Below are 17,265 nucleotides of genomic sequence, written 5' to 3' on the forward strand. Positions count from 1 at the left end.
TCTAAATTCAGCAAATGGTCGTACCAACAATCGATATCCAGTTTGAAATGTGAAGTTGTTACGGGGACCCTGATTGGTTGCTAATTGAACTATTAATTTTTCGGAAGTTACTAGGTTAGGGACACGAAAATTCTGCTATCTGGAGCAACTTCAGAACGTGAAGTATATTTTCTAAGATAAGAAATACGAAATAACGCAGTTATGAGCCAACATGATACCTAATTATGATAAATATAATTATTAAGATCACATGTCAAAAGGATTTTCGCCATTCTGTTTATATTCTCTAATCGTCAGAAACTTAATTTTGAATATAGTAGTTTCCGGTACGGTTTGCCACTTCCTTGGACGGCCATTTTATACGACGCTTCGCGATCGCGTATGTTTGCATGTACCGTCTCTTTTATTCTTTTTAATTGCGAACTTTAGTATAAGTCCTTTGAATAATTTGCATCGTTCATCCAACGCGAGAAGCCTCGACCATGATCAAACAAGAAGAGTGAGTAAAAAATCCCATCTATAATGGCTTATCAATAGACCCTTTGTCGGCATGTAGAATAACGTGTAATTAACATAAACTGCCGCTAATACAGTCTAATAGTTCGACAATAAGATCTTTTCGAAATTAATATTGCTTAATTATGCAATATTAAGTAAAATTTATATAGGTTATGAAACAAAAATTGTATGGCGCGGTTTATTAACGCTGTTGAAGACAATGGCTAACGTTACCTCATGCGCGATTCTATGTAATTTTGTCACACAATAGGAGTCAAGCGCAAAATAACGATGAAAGGGACAGGAGTAGAGAACGTGATCGTAATCGCAGGTCAGACAGACAGAATCGCATAAATTCTACGAGCCGTGATCGTAGCAGAGAACGCAATGACCGAGGTGGCCGAAAAGCTTCTGATCGCCGAATTTACGTATCAAACATTCCTTATGATTTTCGTTGGCAAGATCTTAAGGATCTGTTCAGAACAGAGGTTGGAAAGGTTGCACATGTGGAACTTTTTACCGATGAGAATGACAAACCAAGAGGCTGTGGAATTGTTGAGTTTGAAGATTCAGACTCGGTGAAAATTGCTGTGGAGAAAATGCACAGATATGATATTAAAGGGAGAAAGCTTGTGGTGAAGGAGGTAGTTAGTATATTAATATGTTCTCAGACTCCTTACAACTTTTGATTAATAATGTACCGAATACAAGAAACAGAATTTACGTACCCTTTGATTTTAGGATTTTGATGTTGAACGTGATAAATATGGTCGCTTGGCAACAGCCCGTAACAATGACAGAGTCCGTGATGATAGATTCAGAGATCCGCCACGACCACAAGGAGGCGGGAGACAAAATATGAATGCTCCTGCTGGTGGTGGTGGCGGTGGTGGCGGTGGCGGCGGTGGTGATAATAAGTTCGGGAATACCTATGGTCTAAGTACTCAGTTTTTAGAATCATTAGGTATTAATGGACCTTTAGTTACTAGAGTATTTGTAGCAAACGTAAGTATACTTTAAGGGAAGAATTGTAATGCGCTTTTGAACATATAAAACTGTAATAATCACTCACATATTTCGTTTTGTATGTTTAGCTTGACTACAAAGTGGATGAGAAGAAGTTATTGGAAGTATTTAAATTAGCTGGTAAAGTGTTACACGTAGAGTTAGGCAAAGATAAAGATGGAAAATCTCGAGGATTTGGAGTTGTAGAATATGATCACCCGGTAGAATCAGTACAAGCTATATCAATGCTTCATAATCAGCAACTCTATGACAGACGCATGACTGTTCGACTTGATAGAGCAAACGAGCCAGATATGCCACCAAAATTACCAGAAGGTATAAATTTATTTCTTTATGACTCATGTCATCTATGTTATGTAAAGAGAGAGAACTAATTATTAATCGTAAAATAGGTTTGAAGGGAATTGGAATGGGACTTGGAGCTGGTGGTAACAGACTAGTGGATGTTGCCAGAAACATTCCTAATGTTCAAGCAAATAATCCACCAGTCGTAAATCCTATTTCTGCTCCCGTATTAGCGGCTGGAGCCTTTGGCGCTGGCTTAAACAACGTTGTACCAGCACAATTAGGTAAGCCTTGAACTTTATACAAAATATATACAATAATTTAGGTAACAAAAGAGTAATGAAAAATATGTTTATATACTTACAGCATCTGCGTTAACAAACACAAATGCTGCTGCTCTTCAAGCGAGTCTTGCTGGAGGTTTGGGTGCTAACCTGACCACCAATTCCCTGCTGAATTCATCTTTGACAAATGAATTGGCATCTAACTTAAATAACTTCGGCGGTGGAGTCGGAGGTTTGTCCAATTTACAAGCCTCTTTATCTGGTGGACAAGGCAACAATTCGTTTGCGCCTCGAGGCTTATCTAAATTAGACAATGATGTAGGCTTCGGGGGAAACAATGCTTTTGGTGGTTCTAACTTCGGAGGGGGCAGAGATTTCGATGGAGGATTCAGCAGAGGAGACAACGACCGCGGTCCCGGTGGCGGCGGTGGTTTTGCTGGAAGCCAAGGCCAAGGGGGAGGTGGCAACAGACAAAACACAAATGGTTCACGACCAATGTCAGACACTATTCTTATAGGAAATGTACGACAAATTTTTTTTTACGCATTAAGTGACCATCTTACTGTGGCGGTCTGAAAATAAGGCGATTTGTGAGAATTTTTTCTTCCAAAAGCATATAGCATATCGTTTTGAAAGTTAATGGGATTATTTATTAATACCTTAAACTTTTGAAAACAAAAAGTCACAGTGTGATGGCCCCTCAAGTATTTATCCGTGACATAGTGTATATAATTATTCATGTGTGTTACAGCTACCACCAAATACGACGTGGCAAATGTTGCGAGACAAATTCCAAGATGTTGGAGAGGTCAAATTCGCTGAAATGCGGGGCACCGATATGGGAATGGTACGATTCGCATCTGAGTGGGATGCTGAACGTGCTGTGTGTATCCTTTTACAAAAAGAAAATATATTAAAGAATAGGCAAGGTGTTCCTTTATTAGTAAATTCGAAATTGAATTCACCAGTAAAGGAATATTCTGCGAATATTACATAATGTTGTGTTTCACGGTTCATTATGTTAATATGCATCTAAAGTGATGTAAAAATTTTCCTTAATGACGTACGTATAGCTATGATGAATCGGTCGCGCATCGACGGCAGAACGATCGATGTTCGCCTTTACTAAAAGTCGGAAAACACACTCAAGGTAACATTAATAGAGAACCTCCGCAGAGCTTGACGCTTAACCATAACTTATTGATGCAGCGAGAGGAGACTGGGTGTTCGTATGTCGTCTGCAGGATTGTTCCACTCCTGATGACAATACTTGAAATTCATCCTAGTTATGTGGCAGAACTTAGGACAGTGGGTGAGAAGTATCTGTCGTTGGAAGATCAACAATCGTGTTTTAATGCCTACTTCAACGTCGAAACACTCATTGGCTGCCGAGAATCACCCTTCCTTGTGCTACAACTGTTTCGTTCAAAATTTCTTTACCAGACTATCGTTCCTTTTACAGTGGAAATCCTACTAATTGTTCACTCTCGAAAATTCAGTCTTGTTCGAGTGATCGATGACACATAGTTTAGTTGTTAGGTTTAGGTTCTCATTAATGTTCAACGTATATCCGTAGGGTTTTTTTTCAGTACGTAGGTTTATGCTATTTACAAGTAATTGTGAAACGTAGATTGTAAGTTTATTTTCTTAGTTTTCATGACGAGAGATCAATCGGTTTCCCCCCACATTCCGGTCGAACGTGACGCTCTGGTCGTTCGCGGACTGGTCTATCGATCAGGGATAGAAGATTAATCTTTCAAGCGTAAACACTAACAAGCGATATAGCTGTTACGGACTTTACGAGTTACAAGTTTATCCATGTATGATAGATACTTTCATGCACAATCCTACGCAGATCGTGGACGTGTGTCGGTTTTCTTGTGGTATCGGTCGCACTCTATTCTTGTATCCAACACACAGCAAGAGATACATCATGGCTCAACAGGGGACTGTGTATTGTTTCCATTGTAGTTCTGCGAATCTAATCATTTATTCATCGCGCCACTTCATTTCTAGTACGTTGGAGATTCAAGTAGAGTGTAACAAATTTTAGTTGTCATTAGGAAGGTCCCTTCCAGTTCACTCGCTTCGAGACTTCGGCGAACGAACTTACTGGATGACTTTAAACCCTAAATTTGGCAGAATTGTCTTACGTATTGTGCATCGTAATATGTTTACCAAAAAATACGAAATATTTGTCTACGAATGACGAAGAAATTTATATGTCTCGGTGTTCAAAAAGAAAAACGAGTGGAAGGATTTCCAGCTAATTTTATAAAAAACCTACATTTTTTGGTAAACATATTCCCTCTCGCCATGTAGATCTCGAGGAACATTCTGCGAATTGTATAACACTCTTGTATAACCACGACATCATGACAGTGATTGAATAAAATCCAAATCCGTTTTGACTACAAAAACCATGCTGGTCGTTGTGTTTTATTTCTGTGTTGTTGTGATTCTTTAATAATTTAAGCAGGTCAAGCTGGATAATGTACGTTGGCAAGGAGAGATATCGTTTCTACAATCTATCTGTGCAATTCATTTACCCAGTATCGACATTTCAAATGCATTGCACTTCAAGCAGACATTTCTGTTTAAATATTTTACAATTGTATCTCTAAATGTAGAAATCGCTGTTTACTTTTGTGATACTGTAGCTCCACATACTGTAAGGTGAATATTTTGTTTACATCGCAGGTGAGGCAAGTACTTCATTTTCAGGTGATTCTGTGGTTTCTTATTCCTCTATGTTGGATACGATTTCAAGGAGGAATAATTTGCTTGAAGTATCTGTATCATCAACAATTTGGGACATCATCAATGCCTCGATCATCGAGTTAATTGTAGCACTCTTTCTCAGAAGATCGCCACCAATGAGTCTGTGATTTTTATTACGGCTTGAAATAGTTGATTTAAGAGGTTTCGGGGAAAGTTAAAATTGGGTGGTAATGTGGCATTTCATCTCTAACAGTGGTTCACTCCTATTTATTGTAGCGTTGAGAATGCATCTTCCACATTTACTGAGAAATTGTATCCGTTTCACGAAATTATGAAGCTCTGTTCCAATTGAATTGATGTAATATGAGAAGCAAATTCTTTTGTAGCAATTAATAACTTGTATGGTAAGTGGTGGTAAATTTTTTTATGGTCTGGTCTTGGCTACGGTCGTCAATGAAACGTTTAATTCATGACATCGCGTGTGGAGAACTTTTTTTAACGAACGTCGTCGATATCAGCTGAGAGTGGTTGCTAAATTTTGTCTGAACATTCGAAGGATGTTGCACCTTTTTTTCTTATAACACCATTGACTGATGCCCTTTGTGACCGATGTTCAACTAGGGTCTTATTTTATAATGCATGAGATCATATGCAATGGTAGACTTACTATCTTGATCCAAAGTGATTTCGTATATTCGTGTTTACGTTGTTTCCAAGAGAAATTTTAGAGGAAGTATTTCTGCACTCATTTCGATGATGAACGTAGGAAAATAGGGGCAACAAAATTTCTTACTTGGTATCGTCCAAATTTATATGTATTCGTGATGGCTAAAAATTCATTGTCTAAGGAGGCGTTTGAAATTATATACATAAAATTTTCAGTATTTGTGGGAGCGCATTGAATATACAACATGTTCCCTTTTTAGTAGCTCCCACTTTAAGGTTGAATTCAGTACTGAAAGGTACTAGATATGGCTTGATCTTGTTTCTAAATTAAAAGACGCTTTCATCTCTGGAAAGTCTACAGCAACTTGATTTTTCATTGTGTGCTTGAACTCATTTGAAGTTAAAACTTCTTCTGATGCTCTGTAGTACTCAATATTAACAAAGGTTTAATTTTTCAGAAAGTGACTATAATTCAGATACAAGGTCAAATGTTTATGCAATCTTTGAGCTTTTTTAACGCTGAATTTAATCGCAAAGTGATTATTGCAAATAAAGACGAACCTTCTGTTTCGACTATTACATTAATTATTTTTAAATAGCAGCTGAATATCTTACAGGAAATAAGGTAAGTCTCAGAATTTCAAATACAGATTTTTATGTGTATGTTGTTCTTCCAGGGAAGCTATCTCATCCAGACCACACGGTCATCGACTGGTAAGTTTCATTTGGGGGAGGGAGTTGTAAAATTAGGTATTACATCGTGGAATAGAAATTAACAAACGTTTCATTATATTATTAATCACACCTGTATTTCCACAGTCTTTACATTATAAAACAGTTAACTCTGGTGACTTTGAATATAAGATATTTTTTTTAGTCGAGAATTCATAGTGTTTCGCATAAAAGACGTTAGAAAGTGTGTAAATACGATTATTGAAAACTGAAATGTGTTCAAAAAATACAAAATACTACAAGTCACTTCAAGAATCACCGATGAAATTAACTCTACGTCGCATTGTTTTATCATTTTTTCCACGATTGTGCTGTTTCAGTGTCAAGTGCAAAATATTTGCCCATTCTTAGAAAAATGGCAAACTATTTGCCTATTCTTAGAAAAAAAGTCACCTTGCTTCAACACCGCGTGCTCACGATTCTTATATAATATATGTATATATATATAATTCTGTATAATACGTATATAACCTATATGTATTGTTTTATCACATTTTAAATAAAGTTAAGCTTAAAGATTCATACAAATGAAATTGTAGCCAGAACATAACTCTGAATCTACCAAATGATCTACCGTGTATATCTTTTTTTAATAACTTCAATGACATCGAACAATATTTACGAGAAACAAAACGCGTATATAATAAACTGAAAGCTTTCGTAACTTTTGGAAAATTACAAATGAGAAAACTTGGCTTTTTTTTCATTAATTTAAGAGCACATATTTTATTTTTATCATCCAAGTTACTTGTCCACTCTATATCAAAAAATGTGTATTACACAATCTTATCCCTGGTTTTTATTTCTTTATACAGCAATGAAAATAAAATCATTTCTTCTACGATTGCACAACTCTTCGATTTTAACGTACATTCATGTTATGACTAAATATATTATATCAACGCATGGTAAATGGCTTATATTGGGGTTTATGTATAGGGGAAGGGCTGGGCTGTCTTGCCAAGTATACAATAATAAAATCACATTGATCAATATTCTTAAGCCATCGCGATCGATGCCAGTATGTTTCCTGTGTTTCTTATTTCAAAGCTCGAGTGCCTCAATATTTTGAAATCGATATTAAATTGATCATAGTAAAAATAAAACTGTACTATTGATTTCAGAATTCACCATTCCATCCTAACGTGTACCTAATTTCCTCTGCCAGCATCGGATACTCGAGTTATTGAAATAGACTCGCAAAGAAGTATACAATCTCAATCACCGTCAAAAGACTCTAAACGCAAATCTAACGATACGTCTCTTTAAGAACGTATTCTATGTTAAGTGTATTATTTCCACCGTGTTATCACATGAATATTAATGGCAATTCTCTTTAGGGTAGGTTTCATACTTTCCCATTCAGAAAGATATGCTGTAGAATTTCATTTTTTCCTCAAAAGATACAAATCACTTTGTCATCAACTATTCTGCATCAACGAATATCTTTCCTCGTGGCATCTTAAACGATAGCGCATCATTTTCATTATCGCACACACTAATATACCACTAATGCATTTGTACAAAAGATTGAAGATGTTTCGGAAGATCTTCCACCCTATACAATCGTCTTACTACTCGCGCTGCCAAACAGGCGAGCGTAGTGTACTTCACAGGATTCACCGTGTCGTACAGAGTTTTATCGCATAACATCTCGAAGGTTTTACCTTCGTTGTTAACAACATCTATGTGAGCACCCGCATCAAGGAGAGTAATGGCAAAGTCTCGACGCCAAATATGCGAAAGAGCAGTAAGGTGTAACGCAGTGTTACCGTCATCGTCTCTTGCATTAACATCAGCGCCAGCTTTTATCAGAGCCGTCACAATTTGCAGCGAGGGTAGCTTCGAACGCGAATATTTGTTAACCAAAGTGCATTTTCCACTATGAATCAATTGCAACATATCACGACCCTAAACAGGAAAAAGAAAAACGTAAGAGGTAGAGTAAATTAATCATTAACACCTTACGAAAACATTCACACTTCATGATAATGGACTTACATGTTTGCCTTTGGCATTTATTCGCACTAGTTGATGAATCACTTTGTGCAGTTGGATGTACTCATCGGTGCCCTCTTCTGGCAGGTCGTGCGTCAGTAAACATGCCAGATGCAAAGTGATTATAAGGATTGTATTAAAATACGACAAATCACACTCGCATTCTGACATTTCGTCCAACATCTTTTTTCCGTATTTTACTTGTAGCACCTAAACCGACAAAATCGATCAATCTTATGTAATCTTATACGCGGTGAAGTACTCAAATCGTTAATCGAGAGACTTACAGCTTTATTAAACACACTAATTAGATGCTCCCTTGGAACTGGCGGTACTCTACGACCCGTGTTCGTCTGTCCAGCTATCATAAAATTAAAGAGTTCTGTAAAACTAAGGAATGAACTCTGAGTCGTTGGATCGAGTGGCTCCAACATTCTTTGCTGCATATCCAGGGCATAATGCCACAGTTCGATGCAACGATCGAAGTTGCCACCATCTGCGTAAACTGCTCCTCTGTAACGAATGTAATAACTCGTGTCAGAGTGAGCTGGTCCCAATATTCGTTCTCTAATCACGAGGGCTTGCATTCGCATCTCGTCTGGGTCTGTTAACAAATCGTCCAACGCATCGAGGCTCGTGATCTCTCGCGTGAAATTATATGCAGCTACAGGGGGCGGTGGTGGTGGTTTAGGTATCGGCGGTGCATCCTCTCGATATCTAAAATATGAACAAATAATTGTTCCACTGTCTCTGAACAATGTAATAAACAGAAGCTACTATTTGAAGAATTGTTCGTAAACCTTTCTTTCATAGCTCGTTTCCAAAGCTCCAGTGCGCTAGTCATGTCTCTCTTTTTGTCTACGTAAGTGGCGCCCAACAGTTCTAACGCTTCTATACTTTCTTGCCGACTGACTAAATGTGGCATACTGATGAAATACTCGACAATGTTTTTTTGGCCTGCAAGACAGATTGCTCGATGATAATTTATTTCGCTTGTCGAGGGAGTGTTTCCTCGAAATAGGTAATGAAACACTTTTGATAAGCATTAATTGTAATTGTCTCAAGGGAACCTTCGAGGTTGTGCGTGGAACATTCTGCTTTAACCTGTTACTGCTGCCGCAAGGAGTGGCGTCATCCCGTAGGAGTCCCTCTCCATCCGAGCACCATGGTCGATGAGTACCTTCACAATTTCCAATGATCCGCTTTCCGCGCAATCGTGAAGTGCCGTGTTACCCCTCGCGGATTTTCGGTTCACGTCTGCCTGCAGGCCGAGTAGGAACTTAGCTATTTTAATGTGACCCTTATAACAAGCAATCATCAAATTCGTGTGACCGTGACGATTTGCCATCTCGATGTCTGCAATAAAAAAAGACGATTTTTTTACACTATTTTATTTTTCAAGTATGCTGAGATATTTATATAATTCAATCTTTAGTATGCTGAGATATAGTGTTGAGTCTATATAGAAAATTTTGTTTATACCTGCTCCATGATTCACCAAAAATCTAACAATATCGAAGTAGCCATCGAAACAAGCTGCGCGTAGCGGCGTGGAGTGTGTTTTAGTGGTCGAATTCACTTGAGCACCTCGTTTTATCAGTAGCCTGACCAATGATAAATGTCCAGCAGCCGCTGCACACCACAGAGGCCGTGCATCCTCTATCGTGTCGCCATCGAAGACCACTGTGGAGAAATTAGTATTAAAAGAGGAACTTGTATAAGTTTGATCAACGTACAAAATGTAACATGAACAAGTATTTAAAGCAAAGCAAAATATATATTTATAAAATAAGTAAATATAGTAGAATTTTTTAGTTCTAGAATTCTAGAATTTATTATTTCTATTACAAAATTGAGAAGATCATGAATCCTCCCTATATTCAAAATGTGCATTAAAATTCTGAAAACCGCGTTTAAGGATATTTTGAATTTCCTACATCGCTTTCGTGGTCAAAATTCAAAGAACTTAAGAGATCAATTTTGAGTTTTCTTACCTGACCCCGGTTGCTCGACATCCGCCCCACATTTTTCAATGAGGTACTCGGCCACGTCGTAGTGCCCGTTTCGACAGGCCATGACTAACGGTGTCGCGCCGTGAGTTTTGGCGCCCACCAACTGCTCTACCTCATGCTTTCCCCGTTGGTTGAGAAACACCTGAAATCAAGAAATTAAGACTAAGGTAACTTGGGGTACAATCTCCATGTGACGCAGCGGTGAAAAGAGTGCAGAGGTTTATAAAATTCTAGTTTTAATGAACTGCTAATAGATACTCATGTCAAATAGTGAATTGAAAATGTAGAATGAAATGCCTTAAATTAGAGATTTTTTTTTAAGAAACTTGAGATTATATTTCCACTGAATACAAGTGCAACGAAGTATATTATACAATTTTATTTGCTTAAGGAGTGTATGGGTAAGGGGAACTCTTGGAGTCAGACCGCGACTTTGCCTCTGGCATTCAATAAGTGAAAAGCGTTCCCCCCTTGTCTCTTCGTGGTCCTCAAGCGCGTAAACCTGTGAGTACTTCGGTACACATATACTCAGCTGTAATTCAGGCTCAATTTTCAGAGAAAGAAATCGCAATATCGAACAATTCTATTCAACATTTTTCTAGACTTATTTTTTTCACGCAAAATCAGTATATTCCCATTTCTATCACTGGTTCTGGAACATCCTGTTCGTGTAATTAGTTATCATTACTTTTCCTTAAGAAGTGATTGATAATAAAATTTGTAGGAACTCCTAGCAGTAAAATTTTATTGCTGATTGATTTGTAACTTAATTGCCCATTAGATTACCTATATAATTGGATACTTTTAGTGATACAACTTACAAACTTAATAAACGTTTATTTTCTTTTACTAAATTATTATCAGTGTATAGAAAGAACATTAAGTACTTTGGCATCAACAAAATTTCATTCACCGACTCACCACATTAATCCACTGCAAAAGGTAACAAAGGAGTATTTAATTATCTCTTAAGACAATTGACAGAAGCCTTAAATAATAGCTAGTCATTGTTTACCACTTCGAAGCTATGAAAATATAACTACACAGCTGTCAGAGGAGTCAAAATATTTATGCTGTACGCCAAACGACTTAAAAAGATTCAGTCTATCGAGTGATTGAGATTGAAATATGTACATATTTCGATAAGATTTTGAATGTACATATTTAAAAATCTTTCGATAAGATTTCTCGAAAATCTGTACAATATCTTCAGAAAACTTTGGTGTACTTTAATGCAAAAAATATTCTTTACATAGTTCCCAGCGAAATATTCAAATAAATTCAAGATTTTTGGACTACCTTTTCAAACGATCGATTTTTCGTGTCATATCCTGAGTTATTCAGACACCTATAGTAACTCCATTTAATATCCCCTTAATAAAAATAACCCTTATTTTATATTTTTTTAAAGTATAAAGTTTCAAAATAAAAATTATACTAGTATTCAAATATCGCTAAAAGTCACTGTATACATATCTCGTAACACAAAGTTCTCATCGACTGAACTTACGTTCGACAGCGTGGAACCCGTGTTGGATGGTTCAATAAGTTCACTTCTGGGTGAATAGGAATCTATTTTACAAGATCGAGCGATAGGCTTGCGTTGTTTTCTATAGATCGCTAATTCGAGGCAAGTCGAACCAGTCACAACTTCGTATAGACAACTTTCCGTGAATAAGGCTAGTCACCGACGGATCTTTCCTTCGATGAACGATAAATATTTAAAGTGCGTCGGGGTCCACTCTTATGCAGTCGCACAGCACTTGACGAGGCTCGCCTCTTCCCGAAACTGCTGCTCTTCTCCTGGAACGTACTTGGATGCTTTTGTTCGGCTCCTTCTCTCTTCCCACCTCCCTCCCTCCTCCCTACTGCCTGGTGCCGGCTTCCTCGCGTACCACGTCTTTTGGTTATGTCTCGATTCAGGTCAATTTCCTTCTCTTATTCGCCTTTTTTCTTTGGACCCGTTTACTCTGACTTTTTGCTTCTGAGATAACTCTTCGTGTCGCGATTTTTTTCAATCCCCAATTTCTCAAATTTTCAAACACTATTCCTCGTTGCAGCTTCGTCAGATTCGCTAATTCAACGAATTCAAGAATTCGCTATATTGGCAGAAAGTTCTATTTGCGTGCAGTGTTGACTTCGAAAATGTATTTCGCGCTACAAACTGTATAGTCAGTTTATATCAAGGGAACACTGTATCAACAGTTCTTACATGTGATAACGATCTATCTTGCTTTAATGCAATTATTAGTTAATATTTTAGCTGGTAACAAATTATATATAATTCTGCTTAACAATCGCCCGTGATCCTTTCTTGCATCTGTTTGTTTCCAACGAAATCCACAACTGTTCCCAGCGCAACTATTTCGATCTCTCGTATAGCAAACTTCGTAACTCAACACGAGTGGAGCAAAGGAGAAGAAAAAAGCAAACACCTACGAGAACGCAACCGAGCGAGTATTGTTCTCGAAGCAAACTTCCACGAACGCACACAGGCGCGCGTAATCTTGAACCACGTGGTGGTTGCACAGCACTAACTCAAATACAAGTTTGCAGAGCGATGAGACGAGATTCTTGCGTCACGTCCTCGAGTGAATTCACGGCAGAGACATGCGAGCTCGGTAAGAGTGAACCTCTCGACCTGGCCACCGTGTTCTTCGAGACGCGCGTAAAAACAATATTGATCCGAGAAGCGTGTGTGCTCGCACGAGTGAGCTCAATCGCGTTACAATAATCGATATCTGCTGTTGCGACGATCGAACCAACCCGTGTTTTATGAACAATTACTGTACACGTTTCAGCAACGATCGTGACGAACAGTGGCCACGAAAAGCAGAATTAACTCGATCCTCGCGCGAAACAGCTTACTCGTCGACTGACCGAGCTCCAAACTTCCTGACCGATGATTGGCTCCCGAAGAAATCAGCGTTTGCCACCACTGTAGACACATAGGTCCCGTTAAACGAATAATCGGTGACATTGGGCCCAGACCAAGAATGGTGAATGGACGAAACGTCGTTGTACCCTCTAGGGGAGAGGGTCATCGGTGGGGAAAGAGGACAGCGGGAATCTTGATCTTTTTCCGTATTTTTTTTTGCTTCACTCGCCCTCCCTGTTTCTTCTGCTTAGTTTCTCTTTGTTCTTGTTTGACATGTACACACATTAATCTTTTTGAAATTTGCTTATCCTTTTCGTTTATTTGAGAGGAAACGGTACAGCCTATCTGGTCCATGTTAAATTTGTCATTTCTATATATGTATCTTCTTCCTAAAAACCGTGAGAGATATTGAAACCAGAGTTTAATTACACGTTTTTTTTCAGGATTGTAGTTACATGAATCGATACATAGATTTTGCTGTTCTTCGTTTTACCATTAGTAACGTCTTTTGCTGAAAAATGGAGAAATGAGAATGAAGTATTTTTTGCAAAATTATGTCTCCGATTCCAAGCTCTATTTTTAAATTCTAATGTATCAATATGTCCAAGAAACGTCCCTTAAAATCTGTTTTAAAAATAGATGTACACGAAGTTGACAAACTTGACGTGGGTTAGACAGGCCTGGTCCATCTCTCTTAATTCTCTGTGGAAGCGACATGTGAATGGCATAGAAATCAATGTAGACTTGTTTTTCGTATTTAACGGTCAATTTGTGATTTCGAAAGTTCCTCAGCGTGCTGAAAAACACCGCTCACGAGCGTGAAATTGCGATATTCGTTTTATATCGGGATCGTCCCGAAAGGGTTAAATTTCCTGCAAAAGAGAAGCGTGAGTGCACGTGAAGCTTGTTAAAACGTGTAGCACATTCCGTTACTCAGTTGACCGATTTTCTTTTTCGTGGACCAGCGCTCGCATTTCGGTGCTCGTTCTCGGATGAGAAATGTAGGTAATGGGAACGAAAGACGCCCAAAGAGGGCTTCTTCTCTTCGCTCGTAAACATTTTAAGTGGTTCATCTTCGATTTGTGGCACTCACGATGTGACATTGTTGCAGATTTAACTTAGGTATCGTAAAACGAAACGATCGTTCTAGTTTCTCTCTTTGTATACTTATTCTGTGAATGAGGTTAGAGCGTTAAAAGAACCTTAGGGAATTTTTCACCGAGCGTGAAATTAGAGATACGGTGCTGGAAGGTTAGGATCGGTCAATAAAATGCACTGCTTGTAACATAACCTATGATTGGTTCTACACGTCCTTTCCAGACTTGCAAGTGGCAAAATTACCAATGCATTTGCATTAAAAACACATAGTAAATTATATAACACTGAAGTCCAACACATTTGTGACACAGTGACTGATTAAAATTCTAATGCGTAGAATCTCTTTCGCTCTCTTTTTATTTAGTAAGACACTAGTCAATAAAGAAACTTAGCATATTCATCGACACGTAATATTTTCATTAAATAAATTGTAACGTTTACCAAGCTTTAGGTAATCTTACTTAATAAGGTTAGAATTTCACGTTAACTGTTAAATACATACTGAATTATGAAACATTTCTAGTTTTACGATAATACGTATTACAATGACTACAAGAATGTAAAAAAAAATTGCTGAACATATTATAAAACATAAGATCTATTAGGTTGTCTTATAAGTTCTTTTCGTAATTTGCACGCTCGGCTTAGTAAAAAAGACGAAAGGAACTTATGGGACAATCTAAAACAGATTCAGTTGCTTAGTGAAAGGACATACAATTAAATAGTGTCCAAAGCGTCTCCTTGGATAGAAGCTGACAACTTGACAACTTCCGTGTCTCATTGACGTTCTCGTTTCATTCGAATGTGAATCCTACTTTTTTCTCGAGGTTTCTATGCGTTTCTTTACAGTCGAACGTTTGGACTCGCGTTATCGCGTCATCATATTGGCAAGACATCTTCAATCGAATATTCGAAGTACACGATGCATGTGGCACGTTTTCTGCATTGGAGAGAGAGGCCATAGTCCATTTTACTTCATCGTTAATCATGGCATCAGTTTCAACGATCGTTTTATAGGCGATTTTTATGTCTCTACGCCTAGGAATTTTATGGCTTTTCTCTTTACGACGTAAAAAGTGCAGTGTCCTGTATAATGAGAGGTTAGAAACGATCTTGTACGTGAAATCAAACACTTTGACAATTTGACAAGAATACAATTGTCTACAATTATGCTTTGCAGATAGAAACTTTATGGAACGTGGAATTTATGACAAAATATAATTCACCGATTTAATGGAAACAACTAGAGAGAAAGACAACTTTTATAGTTTGCTTTTATGGTTACACTAAAGAAAATTGGTGTTTATAGAACGTAGTATATGTCTGCTTATTTTTCCTGAAAAAATATGAGACAACAATCCTAAGTATAAATATTTTATGTGTAGAACAGGACTTTAGTGACTTTTTTTCGAAGATGGCGCCATCTCGATAATCTTACTACGACTACTAGCTCCATTATTTAAAATTCACTAAAAAATTAAAAAACTGAAGTTAATTATTTTGACCTATCAATGCCTCAATCAGGATGCCTGATGTTATCAGAAGATTCGATATTTCAAACTAATAAAAAATAGTATGCGTGGAGTTAATTTTTTGACTAATTAAAAAATTTGAAAAATATGGTACATAAATCATAATTGGCACTTCTGATCAGTCATAATTTCAGTAACGAAAAAAACTCATCCGATGTGATTCCTGACCTTCAACCAAGCCTTCCCTTATTAACTATAATCTATGTAGTATACGTAACATAGCCATACTTGTACCACTCAAGGAATTAATCGTACATTCTCTTCCTTATAAGATTACTATTTCGATCACTTCAAATTTCGAAGCGCTGAGTATCGTTACGCTTTTTTTGTCTCTCGCTACTGTCCTTGAACAGGTTCTCATTCACACACATGCATGCCTCTGTCCATGCGTGTACCTCACGTGAAGGAATAGAAACCCCTTGAAATGTTATGCCTAAAAAGTGTATCGTCGTAACTACAAACGTATGAAACTGATTAGAATATTCTACTTTTAGGAATACCTATTTTTTTAACCATTATTTACTAAAAATATTTCTAAAACACTGCCATAAGTCATATAGAGAGCGCTTTCGTTTTGACTATGAGTTAATTACCGACTCAGCACTAGCATTTGAAATTTCTTATCTATCCACTGAATCTTGCTGTTCGAGCGATAATCACAGGACATTTGCAACTGGCTGACGTCTCGAAATTCCATATAGGAAAGTGTGACTGTTAGATGGCAACAATGAATGAGTTTGAAACGTAAATACTTGCAGCATTGTTACTAACAAGTCCAGTCTCAGAAAATTATGTCGATTGTAATTGTTCCACGATCCATCACGCTGTGTATATGTTTCTCTGCTGAGCAAAATTATGTCGGTAATACAGAATAATTGTAAATTACGTCGATAATATCTGCACTGAGTTGAGGCACTACAATTTCGAAAATAAGCGGGTTTCACGGTTATGTCCAGTTATTGTCGTCGAATAAATACTGGCGAGTTATATTACTATATTTGAATTGTTACTCGAGTTTCTAGATACATTTCAAGTTACATTTCAGCCAGAGACCGAATGCAACTACATACAGTCACGTGTAAATGCAACATTACCAACTGAGAGAAAAATACGGCGTCTGCAAATCACAACAATCTGCATCATAATTTGGAGACGACTAAGATGAACGTAACAGATTCGAATTCATTTCAAATTAAAATACCCAATATTCGAAGTCAGTTTTTGACAGAGTCGTTGCCTTGAACTTTCTGAGTAGGACCAATAACTTTCTTTTTATAATATCATATGGAGTATCAAATTATTCAGTCTTTTTTAGGTTAGGTACAGCGGTAGCATTGCGCCGCATTTCTTTGCGAAGAGATGCTTGTGATTTATTGCTTGCTGGAATTATACGTATGTTTTGTGATGTAATAAAGCGAGGATACATTTGCAGCGATACCTGCTTCGTCAACTTTCAGGCAATACGAGAAACTGCAAATGCATGAAGATCAGTTTTCCTTAACATTTGGAATTTTCCATCGCGATCGTATTTAATT

General features: G+C 37.5%; 2 protein-coding genes and 1 long non-coding RNA gene across 6 annotated transcripts in view; 2 read left to right on the plus strand and 1 right to left on the minus strand.

Annotated features, from left to right (window-relative positions):
• The first annotated feature begins 351 nt into the window (after positions 1 to 351).
• Rump (heterogeneous nuclear ribonucleoprotein rumpelstiltskin) lies at positions 352 to 3,359 on the plus strand. 4 transcript variants are annotated; one of them, XM_076375819.1, is made up of 9 exons: positions 352 to 499; positions 770 to 1,145; positions 1,240 to 1,503; positions 1,593 to 1,839; positions 1,917 to 2,093; positions 2,176 to 2,325; positions 2,416 to 2,615; positions 2,845 to 2,980; positions 3,167 to 3,359. In XM_076375819.1, the coding sequence occupies exons 1-9, from the start codon at positions 483 to 485 to the stop codon at positions 3,220 to 3,222; spliced, it is 1,623 nt and encodes a 540-aa protein (XP_076231934.1). In that variant the 5' UTR covers positions 352 to 482; the 3' UTR covers positions 3,223 to 3,359. The 4 variants fall into 4 exon arrangements, with proteins under 4 accessions (XP_076231934.1, XP_076231931.1, XP_076231932.1 ...); XM_076375816.1 differs by having other exon boundaries at positions 2,176 to 2,615; XM_076375817.1 differs by having other exon boundaries at positions 770 to 1,142; positions 2,176 to 2,615.
• On the plus strand, positions 3,167 to 4,516 carry LOC143177701 (uncharacterized). The gene is made up of 2 exons (XR_013001627.1): positions 3,167 to 3,243; positions 3,303 to 4,516. It is a non-coding gene; the product is annotated as an uncharacterized LOC143177701 (long non-coding RNA).
• A 2,472-nt stretch (positions 4,517 to 6,988) lies between these two features.
• Positions 6,989 to 17,265, minus strand: part of LOC143177699 (protein fem-1 homolog CG6966) — a 36,271-nt gene continuing 25,994 nt past the window's right edge. Inside the window, exons 2-8 of the mRNA XM_076375815.1 lie at positions 10,205 to 10,364; positions 9,693 to 9,893; positions 9,315 to 9,566; positions 9,011 to 9,167; positions 8,498 to 8,927; positions 8,214 to 8,420; positions 6,989 to 8,123 (exon numbers count right to left, since the gene is read on the minus strand). Coding sequence (XP_076231930.1) covers positions 7,722 to 8,123; positions 8,214 to 8,420; positions 8,498 to 8,927; positions 9,011 to 9,167; positions 9,315 to 9,566; positions 9,693 to 9,893; positions 10,205 to 10,364 — 1,809 coding nt within the window. The 3' untranslated portion in view covers positions 6,989 to 7,721. The remainder of the gene's footprint in view (positions 8,124 to 8,213; positions 8,421 to 8,497; positions 8,928 to 9,010; positions 9,168 to 9,314; positions 9,567 to 9,692; positions 9,894 to 10,204; positions 10,365 to 17,265) is intronic.

This window comes from Calliopsis andreniformis, chromosome 3, assembly GCF_051401765.1.
Source record: "Calliopsis andreniformis isolate RMS-2024a chromosome 3, iyCalAndr_principal, whole genome shotgun sequence".
NCBI classification, from domain to species: domain Eukaryota; kingdom Metazoa; phylum Arthropoda; class Insecta; order Hymenoptera; family Andrenidae; genus Calliopsis; species Calliopsis andreniformis.

What these genes read in the sequence shown, in the direction of transcription:
- Rump (XM_076375816.1), top strand. An exon ending in CTAGAGTATTTGTAGCAAAC is followed by an intron (nt 1,504 to 1,592) that starts GTAAGTATACTT and finishes TTGTATGTTTAG; the next exon opens with CTTGACTACAAAGTGGATGA. An exon ending in GCCACCAAAATTACCAGAAG is followed by an intron (nt 1,840 to 1,916) that starts GTATAAATTTAT and finishes ATCGTAAAATAG; the next exon opens with GTTTGAAGGGAATTGGAATG.